This window comes from Rhynchophorus ferrugineus, unplaced genomic scaffold, assembly GCF_030347505.1.
Source record: "Rhynchophorus ferrugineus isolate W39M unplaced genomic scaffold, kcgeb_rfMv2 rfM1, whole genome shotgun sequence".
Taxonomy (NCBI): domain Eukaryota; kingdom Metazoa; phylum Arthropoda; class Insecta; order Coleoptera; family Curculionidae; genus Rhynchophorus; species Rhynchophorus ferrugineus.
In genome coordinates, this window is record NW_027472580.1 from 85,443,855 (window position 1) to 85,461,472 (window position 17,618).

Here is a 17,618-nt window from a genome sequence, read left to right on the forward strand (position 1 = left end):
CATTAATAATACTTATTTTCTTTATGTACCAGATGCTTGCATATATTTTAATCACTATTTTAATATTGATGAACCTGCAAAGTATCAATTTAATCAACTTTAAGCCTTTACAACCCGTTAAAATCGATGATCAACATAACAGGTCAATTGAAAAGTTCCCGGTCTGACACATAGATGGCGCTACTAAAATTAAATCCATATGTTTTTTAGTTACCCTAACCCTCAAAAGATACGTGTATAAATTTGACAGCTGTCGGATCATTAGTTTGTGAATTATAACATTTTGAGTGAAGCAACTTTTGTTATTGAGAAAAAATGGATAAAAATTTTGTAGGGAAAAACGCAGTTGAAGCAAAAACTTGGCTTGATGCCGAGTTTCCGGACACTGCTCCAGGAAAATTAACCATCAAGGATTGATATGCTGAAGTTTAGACGTGGTGAAATGAGCACCGAAGACGGTGAATGCAGTGGACCCCCAAAAGAGGTTGTTACCGACGAAAACATTAAAAAACCCACAAAATGATTTTGAATGACCGTAAATTGAAATTGAATGAAATAGCAGACACTCTAAAGATATCAACTGAACGTGTACATCATATCATTCACGAATACTTGGGTATGAGGAAGCTCTATGCAAAGTGGGTTCCGCGCGAGTTCACTTTTGACCAAAAACAACGACCATTCGGAGCAGTGTTTGAAGATGATCAAGCGTAATAAACCCCAGTTTTTGCGTCGATATGTGACAATGATTTGAATAAATGAAACATGACTACATCATTTCACTCCGAAGTCCAATCGACAGTCATCCGAGTAGACTGCACACAATGAACCCGCCCCAAAGCGTGGAAAACGCAAGAAATGGCAAGGTTATGGCGTATATATTTTGGAAAAACGGCCGCATTCGAAGAAAAATAAAGTGCTGCTTCACCAAGACAATGCACCGTGTCACAAGTCAGTGAAAACGATGGTAAAAATCCATGAATTGCACGTGATTACTATATTCACGTGTTAATTATTGGACGAAAAGCTAGTAATTGCGAATCTACTGAAAAAAGTAGACCTCCTAGTATAATCCCAATAAAAAATAGATATTCAAAATAATTCAATCCTCAACCCATTATTATATTTTTGAAGTCAATAACTATTAAACATTCTAATCTAAATCTCGATGATTTTCACATTTCTTTATTAGAGCATGCGCACAATTGGGTCTCTGTTTCTACCTACAGTATGTATAATTGGTCATTTTAAAATTTACTGTTGATCGATTAAAAACAACTAATAATCTAGAATATTTTGATCTTCTGACGCATTAACAAGTCTATAGCAGTAATAATTAAATTATATTATTCTTAATGCTGTAACATACACTGGTTTTAAAATGTGTACTAGGAACGACAGTGTATTACGAACTGTTAAAACCAAACAAAACTGAAGAACGTATTGTTACAAAAAAGATGAGGAACAGCGAGTAATAGACACAATTAATAATTGATCCTATTGCCGCATTCTATTGGAAATGTTGTCACACCCAGTGTGCTCACCAGACATAGTGGCTGCTTTTCGACAAAAATGTCGTTTTCGATTTTTCTATCATTCAATTGATCATCAACAAAATTCTTTCAAATAAATATTAAACAATGACCTTTGTTTTCCATAACCTTGTGTTATCCTTGTGGTAAAATACGAATCACAAAAGAACATTAGGATATTTCGAATTTATCCGTATAGTTCCTCCAATAAAACAGCTGCTCCACATCATAGATGACGTCGAATACACTGAAAATGCAGTTTGTAAAAAGGTAAAATTAATTTTAAATTCGGAGTGGTTGAAAACATGGTGTATCAAGGCGAATGAGGCAAACTCACGTGACGCTCAACCTAGGTAGATAGAACTCCCATAAGCAGATAATGTTAAATATTTGGGAATGCATCTGGATCAACGCTTAATTTGGAAGAAACATTGAAAGAACAAGAAACTGAGCCAAATTATCTGTAGGTAATAAGGTAAAAGTCAATTCTTAGGTCTATATGGAGGTATGGTATCGAACTACTACTAGGATATCCAACGTAATTATTCTTCGGAGATTCCAAAATAAAGTACTACGTGCCATCGTTGACGTCCCATAACACGTTGACTCAGTAACAACCTAATTCAGCCCAATACCCACTGGATACCATAATGACTGTGATCCAAAATGCAGGTTTAAAATCCTCTGAAAAAATGTCACCTAACATTACAACAATTAAATGTGGGTTATGTCAATGAAGTCTCATAGTCAAACTTTAAACTTTCCGATCTGATTAATAGACACATAAAATAGTTTTCCAAATAACTAAAAACATAAAAACTAACATAAATCCCACCAAATACTTATTTCCCATTAGGCAGATTGTGGAATGTTAAGAGAATTATTTTTAGAAAATGTTTAGGTAGCAAATAATTCTGCCCTTCTATTCCCCTTAAATCCATCCAATCTTGAATCTTCTAAAACCCAAAAATATTTAGTCATGAAAGTTATCAAACGCATCAAAATCTAAAAGTTCTTCAATGTCCGGAGAAGTTATCACGTTTCAATTTCTGGCTTTATATTACATGGTATAAAAATATAAAAGTTTTGTTGGTATTTGAAAATCTTTTTTTTTTAATAATTGTAATTGAAGGTTTAAAAATAATTGTAATTGAAAAATTAGTATTACATATTTTTTTCATGTACTGTTAGCTTTTCCCCTCTATTCAAGCAATAATCAGATTAAAAATTGAAAAAGTCCTCATCTTTTTGGACAATATTTGGCTTCTTTGAAAAAAATTAAATACTACTTCTAACAGCAAATATTTTTATGAAACTCCCGACAGACCATAATAACCACTAATATACAAATAGCATCTGATGCTATTGGCAACGATTTACATTTACAAAAATTGATACATGCCCGATACGTTGCCTCGCTTCTTAAATAGACCGAATACATATAACAACTTTCACTCTTTAATAAAACACCATACACACATTCAAAACTAGTTCGGTTTTTATCGAGAAAAGAACAAATAAATCGTTACATGAGAGTGCATTCACATTTTGAATAGAATGCAAACGAGCCGGTCCCATCGAATGCAGCTAACGCTAAAAAGAAATCAAAGTATCGCTGAAATTTATCGGCGAAGAAAGTATGCGGCTTGTCCATCGCACACTTTCAGTTAAATATCGCCAAGTAACTTCTTAGAACAATTTCAAACATTCTCTCTCTCTCTCTCTCGTTCGTTGATTAGTTTCGTTTCAAGTGCTAAAAGCAATCAAGATTAAAAGTGTCTAATTAATAAGATTTTATCAAATCTTTGTATTAGTCATATTTAATTATAAGCAGAAAAAAAGGTTTATTAATAAGATGTAACAGAACCATAATTAAAGGGCAACACTACCTTAGATTTTTTTGGGGTGAATGATTAGAAAAAAAAAAGGCAATGACGCGTTACTAAACTTCTTGGTGCCTTTGATAAAAGCGAAAACATGTTTTAAAAAGTTTAATAAATATGAGAACTTAACGACAAAAGATCATATGACAAGGAAATTTTAATAAATCATACAATGAATTGAAAAATTTTTGAGAAGTGTTAGATGCTATGAATACATTTTAATTATACAACAATTTTTGAAAATTAAATATTTTTACAATTGATACAAATATACTGAAATCAAATTGAAAGAAGAGCGAGGAGAAATGGCATTATTCCAGGGCTCAGCAAGTTCAATAATCTTATATCCCAACTGAGACTTGAAATTAAATAATTAAAAACTTATTCCGTGAGTTAATTTCTACATAGACTTGTTAATAATGCTGGTGCTGAGTATTCGCTGTTGAGAGCTACCAGGACCTTAAAAAGACCTATTATGTAAGCGCTTCCGATAAACCAAATGAGTATCAGAGCTGCACCAGAAATAAGAGAGGATGTTTCAAGCCCACACATCATATTCCGGAAAAATATTAAAGGAACTTCCAAGAAACCTGATAAATACCTCGTTTAGACTAGAATATACCAGGAAAGCCACCGTCATAACGGTCAATATTACGGCCAATATTACTAATGCCGATAATGTCGAAATTACTTGAAAAACTTCTATTGAAAAAAAGAAAACCAATCACTGAGGAAAAAATCTTATTCCAAGATTGATTGATCAGGTTCACAGAAACACCGATTTTTTTTTTATTCCAGATTGACCCTCTAGAACCAAATGGTCTTTTGTTGCTGTAGCTTTCGGTTCGGGATAGAGAAATTTTACGGGTGACAGAGAGCCTGTGGTACGACTGGGATTGTCGTAATTGGTTTAACTACCGGGGTTTGTGGATGGGTAGGGATTCGATCAAGTTGTTTTCTTGTTCGCCAAGTTTCGTTTAAGGCGCCAAGGAAGAACCTTACACTGAGCATGTTGGTAAAGCTTTTCACAAAAGGAATGCCTAATTCGAGGTGAGTATTCACGTTCACCATAAACCACGTGGCATTTAGTAACGCGCAGTCTTTTTTGGATTTGCACACTTGAAGTAGTACAAGTTGTCTCTCATAGACGTACCTGTACCTCCCACACCTATGCTTCGTAGAGGCTAACTGGACGGACTAGCACCTTATACAGTCGGTTTCTTGGGGATTGCGAGTTTGTTTTTCCTGTAGAGGAATTAAAATAGTAGGCTGTACACACCATTACCTTTGCAAATAACATGCTATATTAGAGCTGACTATTGGAACTGGCGATCGAACTGAAGACCGACGTAATACCTTCTGGAGCCAGGGGATAGAAACTAGGATAGCGATTTGTAGGCGATAAGCACGGAACTCCTCCTTACGGTAGAACAAAATAGACTTGGAGTCTGTCAGGGGTGGCGTCGGGACTGTAACCGGTGGTGAAGAAAGCTGTGTCACCTGCATAAAATGCTGTGTGTGAATATTTGTGAAGTGGGGAATCAGCCATGTAAACGTTGAACAGGGTTGGGGCTAGTGGAGCAGCTTGCGGTCAACAAGTAGTTCTGCATGGAAATACAGTCAAATATCTTGACCTTGATGTTAAACTCAAGGCACATGTCAAGAAAAATTTTGAAGAACTCAAAACCGTTGAATGACAAAAAAATGTACTGATACATATATAACACTGTCAGTATATAATAAGCTCTTGCTTTACCAACAAGTCTTGGAACCAGAGAGTACGTATGGTGTTCAACTTTGGAGTTGCACCAGCCAAAGCAACAAAAATATCATACAAAGATTCCAAGACAATGTACTGTCATGGAACATTCATAATCAATCAGACAATCTGCATAAGAACCTGAATATTGAGGTCCTCCAGCTCCTAGATAATGATGGCATAGTCAGCAGATTAAAGAAAGTAAAACCATTTGATCTAGTTCAGTGGCATAGGTGAAAAGATTTAGGTGTTAAGCCCAAAGTGTCTATCGTAGTGCTTTGTAATTTTAAAACCGTAGCCAATTAGGATAAAAACAAATACCTCATTAGTGTTAATTTACTAGATTGCATTAATACATTTTTTAATTAATTTTTTGAAATTCACAATTAATTATGCTTTCAATAAAACCACAAAAATGTTCTGAGAAATTACAAATACAATTTCGATTATGTTCTAGTCTTTCGTTAATATATGTTTTTAAATTCACGTAAAAAGTTGTAAAAAGATTAAAATATTTTAAGTTTATTTCAAATTATGCCACTATATTTCCTCTAGTATCACTCTTGTAATATTGTATCAAATAACGTTTGAAATGTTATATTTTAAACTACGTCATAAAAATCACAACAACAATGTTACAATATATTACCGAGACAATTTGTTATATTAACTTAAGTGAGTATCAAAATAAACAGAACTATTATTTTGAAAAAAGTCATTTATTTTATTCAAAATAATCTCCTTCGAACTACATGCTACACTTTCCATCGTCAAGAAGCATGTCCCACGGAGTTGTTTTGTTGCTTGTTTTGTTCTTGACTGCGTAAAAAATACAGATACTAAATCATGTGTATACAGCTAACGATTTATGTTTAATATGACAAATAATGACTAAAAAATGTCAATTTTTTCCGAACTAAGCGTGAACAGATAAACTGATATTCTCGAAACAATCAATTTAATTTTCATAAAATTCAATGTTTATTTTTCCGATGAATTCATACATATTTTGTTAATATCATTGATAATAACATTTCGCTTGGCAATCAGCCAGATACACAACATCTACAAAACATATTTATCACTCACGGACCTTGAAGCTAGATAAACAATTATGACCATAAACGTGTCTAATCAATTGAAATATTTCAGTAAAAGTTAAAAAATGACCGAATGATGGCTCTATTTGATATCAATTTCTATGTGCATCGACCCAACAAAAACAGTTCTTAATATTTCCAAGATCTATTTTTGTAGTGTTCAATAATTCCAATACATCAAAATATTCTGGTTGTTATGGGACGCCTATGTATTTTATAACAGTGTAAAGAAAAGAATTATACTGGGCAAAAGTGAAAAAAGCCGGCTTGGTTGGCGCAGTGGCAAAGGCTACCTACTGTTGCGATAGTCGCGGGTTCAAATCCCGTTAGGGCATGGTCGTAAATTTATGTTTATGATTGTTCAATATTTATGATTGTCCTGGGCAAGAATGTAAAATTCGAAGGAAAATGATCCCAGTTACGCTAGTCCTGCTAGGTCTTACTCAGTCAGGCTGGGTAAGACCAGATGTTTTCTGGGATGATTTTTAAAGTTGGTCACTCGCCAGTCGGTAGGCTTAATACCGAGGGCCGTGGTTCGGAGCCCACGTTAAACGTAGGTCCAGTCCAGATCAACCGAGTCAAAGTTGGTAAAAGGAGACTTATATACGTTAGCTGATAAAAAAATTGATAAACTATAGCTTCGAAATTACGAAATGAAGCAAATGTGTTATGAGATGTTCCAATGGATGTTGTGGGATACAGTACAAGATGTACGAATTGTCAAAAAAAAACACAATTAATACAAATATATTAATGATTCTTTATTAACTTGCACCTTAACAACACTCGCCCAACAAATAAACTCTAGAAAATTAACTTCATTGTGTTTTAATATAAACGATCAAAACCAAAATGAACAAACAAAATTATTTGAAACAACCAAATACAATAATACTTAATAAAAGTTATATAGTTAAAAGAAACTTAATAGTGATCTAGTATTACTGTTTATTATTAGTTTATAAAAATATTAACTAATCAACATAAAATGACTTAAAGCATCAAAATAGATCGATGAGTAATTAGATCGCAGTGCCAATAGGCATTGTTATTCAACATCCAAATATATCTTGAATCTAATTTTCACACACAACAAAGCGCCATTAGTATCATAATTCTCGTAATAAAACAATACCATTCGAGTTAAAGAACAATATTTACGAAACACGAGCAACATATTTCTCAGTTGTTCGACGAAAAGTTTTCATTTTCACGCCAAGATATACGATATACGAGGGTTACCTTTTATAATCTGGAATTGTGTTAAACCAATACTAACAAAATTACTTTCATACTGTTCACAGTGACAAAAAATCGCTTTGAGACTGGTGTATAATTAGGTATTAGTATTTACAATAAAAGAATCAAAGCCAAATAGATTTAAAGAACTCTGATGAACTGTTAAACAACCATCTACTCAGCTAGTTCTGCCTCAAAACACTAAAAATGCCCCATTAGAAGAATATAGAAGGTTAACAGGGAAAACAAACAATTAACAAATAAGGGAAACCAACCTATGCTTTTCGATATATGTAAATGAGATTACTGTATTGTCTTATTTGGAGTAAAAATATACTCATTAGCTGATTCAGATCTTTTTTTTGACCATTTCAATCGCTAATTCCGAAATACACAAATAAAAGCCTAAAATTGTGTAAAGTCCACGAAATAGATCTCAAAAATCTTAAAAAGGTTCATTTTCTCAGGCTCCCTTATGGTAGACCTCATTATTAAAAAACCTTAAGAAAATATATGATATTTTTATCCCCAATTGTGATCTTATATTCTTATTCTAATTATTTTCCCATCGTGTCCCATTTAATTAAGTAAAATTCTTCAGAAAATATGAATTCCCAAAACATTAATAATTATTTATGTAAAGATTATAAATTAATTTTGCACTGTGTAAATTTAAAACTTTATAAATTATAAAAAATCAAGTTCGAAGTAACACATGTAACCCAGGGTATCTGTCGCCCGCAAAATACACACTATTCCGAACCCAAAACAATGAATCAAAAACAATTTCGTTTTTAATTTTACACTACTTCAAAAAAAATACAGTGCAAGCGAAGCAATGGCTTGAAAAGTATTACAAGGACTTCGCACCATCAGAAACAACAATAAAACGTTGGTTTACTAACTTCAAACGTGGTCGTAGAGACACCGATGATGCAGAACGCACTGGACATCCAAACGGTGGTAATACCAGAAAACATCAAAAAAATCCTCAAAATCGTTTTAAATGGTCGAAAAGTGAAGTTTCGTGAGTTAGCTAATATTGTAAAGATATCAAAAGAACGTGTTGGTTTTATACTACATGAGCATTTGACTATGAGAACGCCAAAAGAAGATCAAAAACAAGAACGTGTTGATAATTCTAAGCAGTGTTTGGCGTTGCTTAAACGCACTAAATCGGAATTTTTGCATCGATATGTGACAATGGATGAAACATGACCCCATCTCTTCACTTCGCAATCAAAACGATCGTCATCTGGGTGGGCAGCAACTGGTGACATGTCTATTTTGAGGCAGAAGATAAATCGTACTACAAAATTAATATTGAAATGTTAGAGCGGCGTTGAAATGAATGTGTGGCTCCTGATGGAGATTAAATTGATGAATAAAGCCAATTTTGAAAAAAAAATTACGTTTTCATCGTTACACCCGGGACTTTTCAACTCATGTGTTATTGATGTAATATGTGACAACTGGAATGGGAAGTATTACCGCGTATGAGCTTGATCTTTCAGGCATTATTCCCTTTGATTGCCACTTGTTTTAACCAATGACACGGTGTGGCTAACCGGTCTTATAAGTAAGTAAAAAATGGAAAAATTGATAGATCAGATGGCTAGCCATCTCAATATAAGATTTGTTTACCTTCAAAATATGATCCAAACGTATTTTTAACATTTTTAACAAATAATCTTTCCGACATAAAATCCCGAAATTTAAAACGGAACCCTCGTACATTACTCCTATATATCGTAATATATTACTACTCGAAGATGATGAAGAACAAAGAGAAAAGGCACAATTCCAAATACATCAGGTCACTTTTATTTTTATCAATGTCTAAGAGCGATTTCCTCAATGTTAAACAAAGACCATCGAGATATATGCGTAATAGAACAATAGACTGCATTGCATTGGATGTAAAGTAGGAACTATATTTATACTCAGGGTTTCACTTAATATATTTGAAACAGAATTTTGATGAAATAACAATAGCCTTCGGTTGCGATAAAACAATGACTTAAATACTGGTTATTATGTTTCTAAAAAATAATATCGGGAGGTAAAGAGACTTACCACGTGGACGCTACTCTGAATCGCCTCCTGTTTCTTGTCCTTGGTCTTCGACACCCTCTTCGCCTTGGCGTCCAGGAAACGCTGCTTCAGGTGCAGCGTGTCCTGCAGATTCTGCTCGCACAGTCCCGAGAAGGACTGGTCGAAACGCGGCATACAGTCACTCTGACGACGCCGATAGGATTCGATACGTCTCCTCAATCTGTAAATATTTGAAAAGAATCAGTGGTAAACCTTCAAGCAAACGATGCAGTTGAAGAAAATTTCCATCAAGTAATTCGTGAAACAAAATCTTGAACAATCCACAATGTACTACAAAATTAAATCTTTATTAAATTCGGGATATTCTAAATTCGAATTGCTTCATCATCCAGATTATTCGCTAGATTTAGCTATCTCTGATTATTCATTTTTCTCGCACTTCAAAATTCTTATACACATCAATTGGGGGACTGCTGGAACAAGTGTACTGAAGAAAAGAAACAGTGGTAGGCATACTTATAACTATACATCAACAATTCAACAATCTACATATAATTGAAGTCCTTCAAGAAAATATTCATCAAGTTATTCGTGAAATAAGACCATAAACAATCTACAATGTACTATTTAATATAAATTAATTAACATAGAATACTCTGAAGTATAGTAGAGCAGCCTTATAACTAAAATTGTATAACATTAAATTTGAGACATTTAAAGTTCGAATTGTATCAACATCTAGCTTATTAGCTACCTTTAATATTTTATCTTTCTCACGCTTCAAAACTTGTATTCATCATTTGAAGTACTGTTGAAACAGGTAAATTAAAGAAAAGAATCAGTGGTAGACATACTCATCATTCAACAATTCAACAATGTACAAATTGAAGCGCTTGAAGAATATATACATCAAATTATTCATGAAATAATGCCACAGAGAGTCCCAGAAGCCAACAGAGTTAAAGTATGATTATTTTAACATCCAGCTTATTCGCCAGATTAAACCACCCTCGACTTTTGGTTCTTCTCATAGATCAAAAAAGTAATCCATCAAATGGAGGACCATTGGAACAAATGGTAAAGTAAAAATAATTTTTGTTATTCCACTTCTGTCAAACTAGTTGAACCACTTCTGCACTATCATATAAAATATTATATTACTATTTGACTATTTTATATTGTATTTATAAACGTGACTATACTGATATCTTCTTTGAGTAAAATTACACGTGCACTCAACAAAGCCATATGGACCAATTAACTCCGTTAAAAGGCCTAAGTAAAGCAAGAGATATAAGTGTCCTTGTCAAGTTTCAAGTCCTTCAAAGTTTTCTGTTTACAATTACTAATTTATATATCGTTAACTTTTAAATAATTATATTCCTAATATGGAAACATAAATATTTATAACATCAAATCAACAATGTATAACATCAATTTTGTTAATTTCCAATCCAATTTCTAAAGAGTTTATTAAATATAGCGCCTATTAATTATATAATTGATAAAAAATAACAAATTACAATTTTTCTTGAAAAAATCATCTAAATGCATACAATAATTTAATCAATAGAGAGAGTGAGATAGAGAAAAAGGACGAAACAGAGAGAGACTTCAAACAACAAAAATTAGTGAGCAGCTGCTATCAACAGATGTTCCAATCTTTACAATATCAAAGAATAAAATTAATAAATATAACCCAAATGATGTCAAGCCACAGTGTCCAAAGCACAAAAGCTTCATTCATTTTTATATTAAATCTGATGTAGTAGCGGTGGACGAGTTTTTGTGCCACAAGTGTATGAATGAATTTAACTAAGATTTGGGCCGATAAAGACAGTTTAGTGAATTATATAAACACAAATTTAATATAGCTCGATCAATTCTTTATATTGAGTATCCTTTTCAATAAATGTTTTAACGAATTTTATAACTATAAATTTATACACAATTTTTGATGATGTAAAATGATGAACACAATTCGTTATACAAATATTTCTTCATTATTCATACTGAGTGTCTTTTTTTCAACTCGTATAATTGAATAAAACACTAAATTTGTTTTGAATTCAATAATTTAACAGTATTTATAATAGTTAGACTTTTACAGTTCTATAAACGTCACTTTTTATCAACATTTTGGATGCTATTTTGATAACCAAGTCTTTACCTTAACAAATGCATATTTTATTCACAAATTAATTCTATTATAATGTCACAAACTTATTGTTTAATTAATTACATCTTACATTAGATATGCTGAGTACAATCTTAATTTACAAATTTATTACTACCGTTCTGTTGTACTTGCATTAATACACAAGCAAGGCGAGTATGGGATTAATACATCAGTATGTATTTCCCAAATTAAAATAAAATTGACCTTTTTTACAGCCTTAGACAGTGATATATATATTTTGCCATGATAACTGTGTAGAAAATATATGATTCCATCAGTCGACAGTAAATCCGCGGTAGCAATTTGCTCATTTTATATATTAAACCCAAACGTCATACCCGGTGAAAAGCTTGTGAGACGTCCAAGAATATTGCAGGGCAGTATTTGTTTTCTTTGAATGTCTTTTCAACAACCGCTCTGTTGTGTACTTGGTCGATTGTCGAGTGGTGATTTCAAAATCCAAACTGGAAATCTGGTATTTCTATAAATGGTTTAATAAGTTTTAACGGCAGTTTCTCAAATAATTTTGATATCACAGGTAGCAACGAAATAGGCCTGTAAGATCCAACTCGTTCCATCGGTTTTAACTGAAAAAAACAGCAACTGAAACAAATATGTCGAAATAATCCAAGGAGATTATATTGAGTATAAAATGTGATTCTTATTAAATCAGCGGCATTCTAATCAAACGTCGAAACTTATTGAACAATCTAGTAGGCCTTATGAAGTAAATTATTTCATGTAATATTATGATTTCATGATATTTAAATTGTTATCAACGTAAAGTAATAAATATTTCCAAGTCTACAGCAAGGCTTTTACGTATCAGTCAGGATTTCATGAAAGAACGATACAACTATCTATCTCTTCCCTTATCTTTGAGTAATTCTATTAATAATGCTTTCGAACGGACGACCCCAAATTATATATATCACATAACTATTTTTCACTAAATGTCTACTTACATATAATCACAAACATAGAGCTTAAAATTAAAATATCATACCAAATAAACTAATTGTGCCATATTAAATCTTTTTTGTGTTATGTAAGATTCCATCAATATGAATACGTCAATGTTATATAGGGTGTACAAATAAGTTTTGACCATCTTTCGGTAATTTTCAAGCTTCATACAGAGGTATTCGTACAATGTGTTTTGTTCAAAATATCTGGTCTCCGTTTAATTTTCTTCTCAAGACATATGCCGTCTTGGTTGGCGCAGCAGTAAAGGCAACAAGACGGTCCTCCTGCTGTTCCTATAGTCGCGGATTCGAATCCTGCTGGGGCATGGTAGTAAATTTATGTTTGTGATTGTTTAACATTTATGATTAGGCAAGAGTGCAAAAATCCGACAACGAAAATGATCCCAGTCACGCCACTAACCAGGCTGGGCAAAACCGGATGTCTTCTCGGATGATTTCTAAGTTGATCACTCGCCAGTCGGTAGGTTTAATGCCGAGAACTGTGGTTCGGGGCCCACGTTAAACAGTAGGTCCAGTCCAGATAAACACTGGTTGATAAAAAGGAGACTTTAAATTATACAAAAAAAGACGTTATGTGCTGGTCCTCCTTCGTGTCGCCTGCCACTAGCCTTGAATACAATATGCTGCACTGTATTTCCACACAGAAAGCAGCGATTTCCAGTGTCTGTGTTATTAAGTGCTTATTATCCGTGTTTAAAAAGACTTTTATTGAGGAAAAATGGTACAATGTATATTAATCAAATCAATCATTTTCTTTAACTATTTCCCAACTTTCTGGAAACATGGTAATATCATGTCGAAAGGCCGATTTTGTTATTCACTTTTTCGACATTTCGAGCTGCAACAGTGCTTCAACAATTCTTGCAACAGGTTATTGCAGGTCTTTTTGGAAACTTATAACTTTTTGCACTTGAAATTATCTAAATAGATCCACTTTTCGTTATTAGTCGCAAATTTCCAAGAATTTTCCCTCGAAATGGCATTTTCAATTAATTAGTACCATATCACTTTTCCAATTACACATAAACGTCTGAACACAATTGATATAAAAAAGTTCTAAGCTGTCTGAAACTTATTTGAGAATTTCAGCTGTGTTTTCGTCCAATAAGTCTTGCAATTATTCAACTGTTCTAGTCACGAATTTTAAACAGTTGACATCAACAATTGGGATATGATAGTAGCAGCATCACCCTAAGTTTCTAAAAGCATTTAACAAGATTCGATAGCATATTTCTTCAATCTGCCTCTATAACTCTGAATTACTCAACAATGTTAAAGAGAAGTTAGAATAGAGAAATGTTATCCTATCAAAACCATCGAATTTATTAGTCGGTGAAGTTAAATAATTGTTAACATTGCTATTTGGCATTATCGTCAATATATGTCGCTGACAAGAATATATGCAAGCATCTAATACGTTGCCACAAAGACTCACATAGCTAAGGCATAAAGTATGTTGTTCACACTTTAGCGATTTTTCGAAGCAAATAATGACACTTTAACATGAAAATTATACAAGGTGGTCTGATGCGAATTTATATCAGCTACGTCACATTACGTATATACCTCAAAACGGATTTATACACCTTATAATTTTGAAATAAAGCTCATAACACCTCTACAAATTCATAAAAATAACTATATGTTATTTAACAATAAAAAACCCTATCCTTTACGTACTCCCCATATAGAAAATAGAAACACAATTTATCGAAAACTTAATTAGTCAGTACCTATTTAGGATATTATAGATCTAAACCACATCCTGTACAAATATGACGTATTACTATCGTACGATATATTACATGATCCATAACAATTACAAGTTGAATTTAAAAATACTCAGATAAATAACGAATATAAAAATATAAATATTGCAAAACAGTTTTTTTTTCAAAATTTTCCATTAGCACGAAATGTCTTTCAATAGGGTTAATTAGGCTATCTTACTGTGATATTTTTCATCAATGAACATTCATATATTATTATGAAAGTTTTGAAGACACTCAACATTCATAAATTCTGGACAGTTATGTTCAATAGTTTCTTAACAATCAATCATTTCTTTAAAGAAGATTAATTGGCTGAATGTGAAGTTGGAAACAATCCTGAAAAATTCATCAGGAGCCTATTGTAACACTATAAGGCGTGAATTACATGCCGGATATTTGTCATCAATGAACATCCATAAACTATTATGAATTTTGAAATTATAATCACGAATTGTGGATAGTTATGTTCAATTGTTTCTTGACTTGTATAAATTATTTAAAGAATTTAAATTGGCTGAATATGAAGTGAAAATAATCGACAAAAAAATAACCAAAGGCTTATTACAACACTGTATAGTGAGATTCACATGCAGGAGGCATTATCAGCCTTTAGTTACAGTTAAATTAAGGCTAATCTAAGCTGGCTCCATTGAGAAAATCACAGTGGATGTATACCCAATATTATTCTCCATACAGAATCATTGTGAAAATATCTGCATTCAAATTACAGTAATGAGCAAAACATTAAACTATACTTTCAATATCGTCATATTCACAAATATGAATCAGCTGATACAGTCGAGAACCACACTGTAACAGAAAATGCAATTCTGGAAATGTTTTCTGCATTTGAACGAAAATGTGAATACTTTTAACCAGAACAGACAATCTAACAACCTAGCTTCAACTTGATGGGTTTTGCATTCGTAGAATTTAAATACCCTTGAGTTGATGAAGAGCTACTAAAGTATTCATACAACTATAATATAAGCTGGGGTAAAAATATTTATCGTTTTTTCGAACACTGTAACTTCGAGAAAAAAACTGTTTTACTTTGATAAGATAGAAGAATGTATAGAGAAGGCTTACACCAAATTTCTAGTAAATCAATTCATTAGAACTTAAGATATGTAAACAGTCTTGAAAAAGCCCTAACCCTCAAATGATGGGTGTATAAACTTGACAGATGGCGTATCATTAGTTTGTGAATTATAGCATGTTGAGTGAAGAAGGCAATTGTTATTGTGAAACAAATGGATAAAAAAGGAATTTCGCGTGTTGATAAATATTTCCGTCAATATGTGACAATGAATGAAACATGGCTCCATCACTTCACTCCGAAGTCCAATCGACAGTCATCCGAGTGGACTGCACATGATAAACCTGCTCCAAAGCGTGGAAAAACGCAACAGTCGGCTGGCAAGGTTATGGCGTCTGTATCTTGGAATGCGCATGGAATAATTTTCATTGACTACCTTGAAAAAGGAAGGAACATCAATCATGACGATGGCATAGCGTTATTGGACCGTTTGAAGGACGAAATCGGCGAAAAACGGCCGCATTTGAAAAAAAAGAAAGTGCTACTTCACCAAGACAATGCACCATGTCACAAGTCAGTGAAAACGATGGCAAAAATCCATGAATTGGGCTTCGAATTGCTTCCACCGTATTCTCCAGATCTACCCCCCCGCGACTATTTCCTGTTCTCAGATTTCAAAAGACTGCTTGCAAGGAAGAAATTTTCGTCGAATGAAGAGGTGATCGCCCAAACTGAGGCCTATTTTGAAGCAAAGGACAAATCGTACTACAAAAATCGCTATAATCAGTGAATCACCCTTGAAAGTTGAATAAAAAAAACTAATTTTGCCAAAAAAATGTGTTTTACTGTGGTAGGCCGGGGACTTTTCAATTGACCTATTATGTTACTACAATATCAATAAACAAAATAAACATGATTTATTGATGTAAATACACTCTACAAATGGATGTATTTTATTTTACTTCGTGATTTTTGCTTACTAAAATATAATGAATTATAATCATAAGCTCTTAAAAATAATTTAACTATTACTAAAAATATTTAAAGTCAAACTGAACATCGAGTTAGAATTAAAAGACAGAGAACATTTAATAAAAGGATGTGAAAATAATCCACAACCGATTCAACGGTCTACCTGAAATTCTGAGTATTAAATGAGACGACGTTGAAATAGAACTGTGTCCTAACCGTACAAGAAAGATGATTCCCAATAATAAAATATTTAAAATATTATCCGGGATATCTTTTTTGTTGGGTGTTACACAGTAATTTAAGTCATGTATTGGTGATCTCTCGGTACAAATAAACCATAGAAAATATTTTCAAATACGAGAGTTATATAATAAGTACCTGACCTTCTCAAAACATTTTAGGTAAAATACATATTATTTTGTATCGTCTCATCTGTCTCCGATCCTTTCAAAGCAAGTGTTCGTGCCTGCATAATATTATATAGGTGATAACGACGCCGTAATTCGATGAACTCCAGTGGAACATAATCAATGTTTGCTTTATTTTTCTTAAATAAACCATTTATTACCACTCGTTATTCAGTTTTTTTCACGATATATAAGGAATTAAAATATAATCTGACAACTGTGCATATTCACAATACGTCAAATATTGTAAGGCAATATTACATGACGAGAGAATATAATTATACTTAGGGTAGTTGAAGGGTGTGTTTAGGGTTATCAAGAAGAAAACTCCCCTTGATGCTTAAAATAAACAGAAATTGTACGATGTTTATCAGCAACGCAGATCACTCCACAATAATATATATATAGTCACAAACAAAATTAATTATAATCATAAAGTTGTGTCTCAAGTAATTTTTAAAAATATAATTAAAATATCAGAGAGATATCATTAATAAAAAAACTAATTAGACTGTTCTGTATTCCTTACGCAATTTACGTAAATTCAATTCAAATTGAATGGGATTTTTTAAAAACTTGCTGGTGAATATAGAGCATGTAACAGGCGCTTTAACAGTAGGTCTTACTATTATATCTCTTGTCGGAATGAATGAGAAGGGTGAGGTGGCGTGAATAACGGCCAAAAATGATAAATC

The 17,618-nt window shown here is 32.8% G+C and overlaps 1 protein-coding gene across 4 annotated transcripts in view; it reads right to left on the bottom strand.

Annotated features, from left to right (window-relative positions):
- The window catches only part of LOC143191328 (uncharacterized), a 144,538-nt gene that overhangs the window by 125,779 nt on the left and 1,141 nt on the right, over positions 1–17,618 (bottom strand). For all 4 annotated transcript variants that reach the window (XM_076396280.1, XM_076396291.1, XM_076396274.1 and 1 more), the window contains exon 2: positions 9,590–9,788. In XM_076396280.1, the coding sequence (XP_076252395.1) occupies positions 9,590–9,742 (153 nt within the window). In that variant the 5' untranslated portion in view covers positions 9,743–9,788. The remainder of the gene's footprint in view (positions 1–9,589; positions 9,789–17,618) is intronic.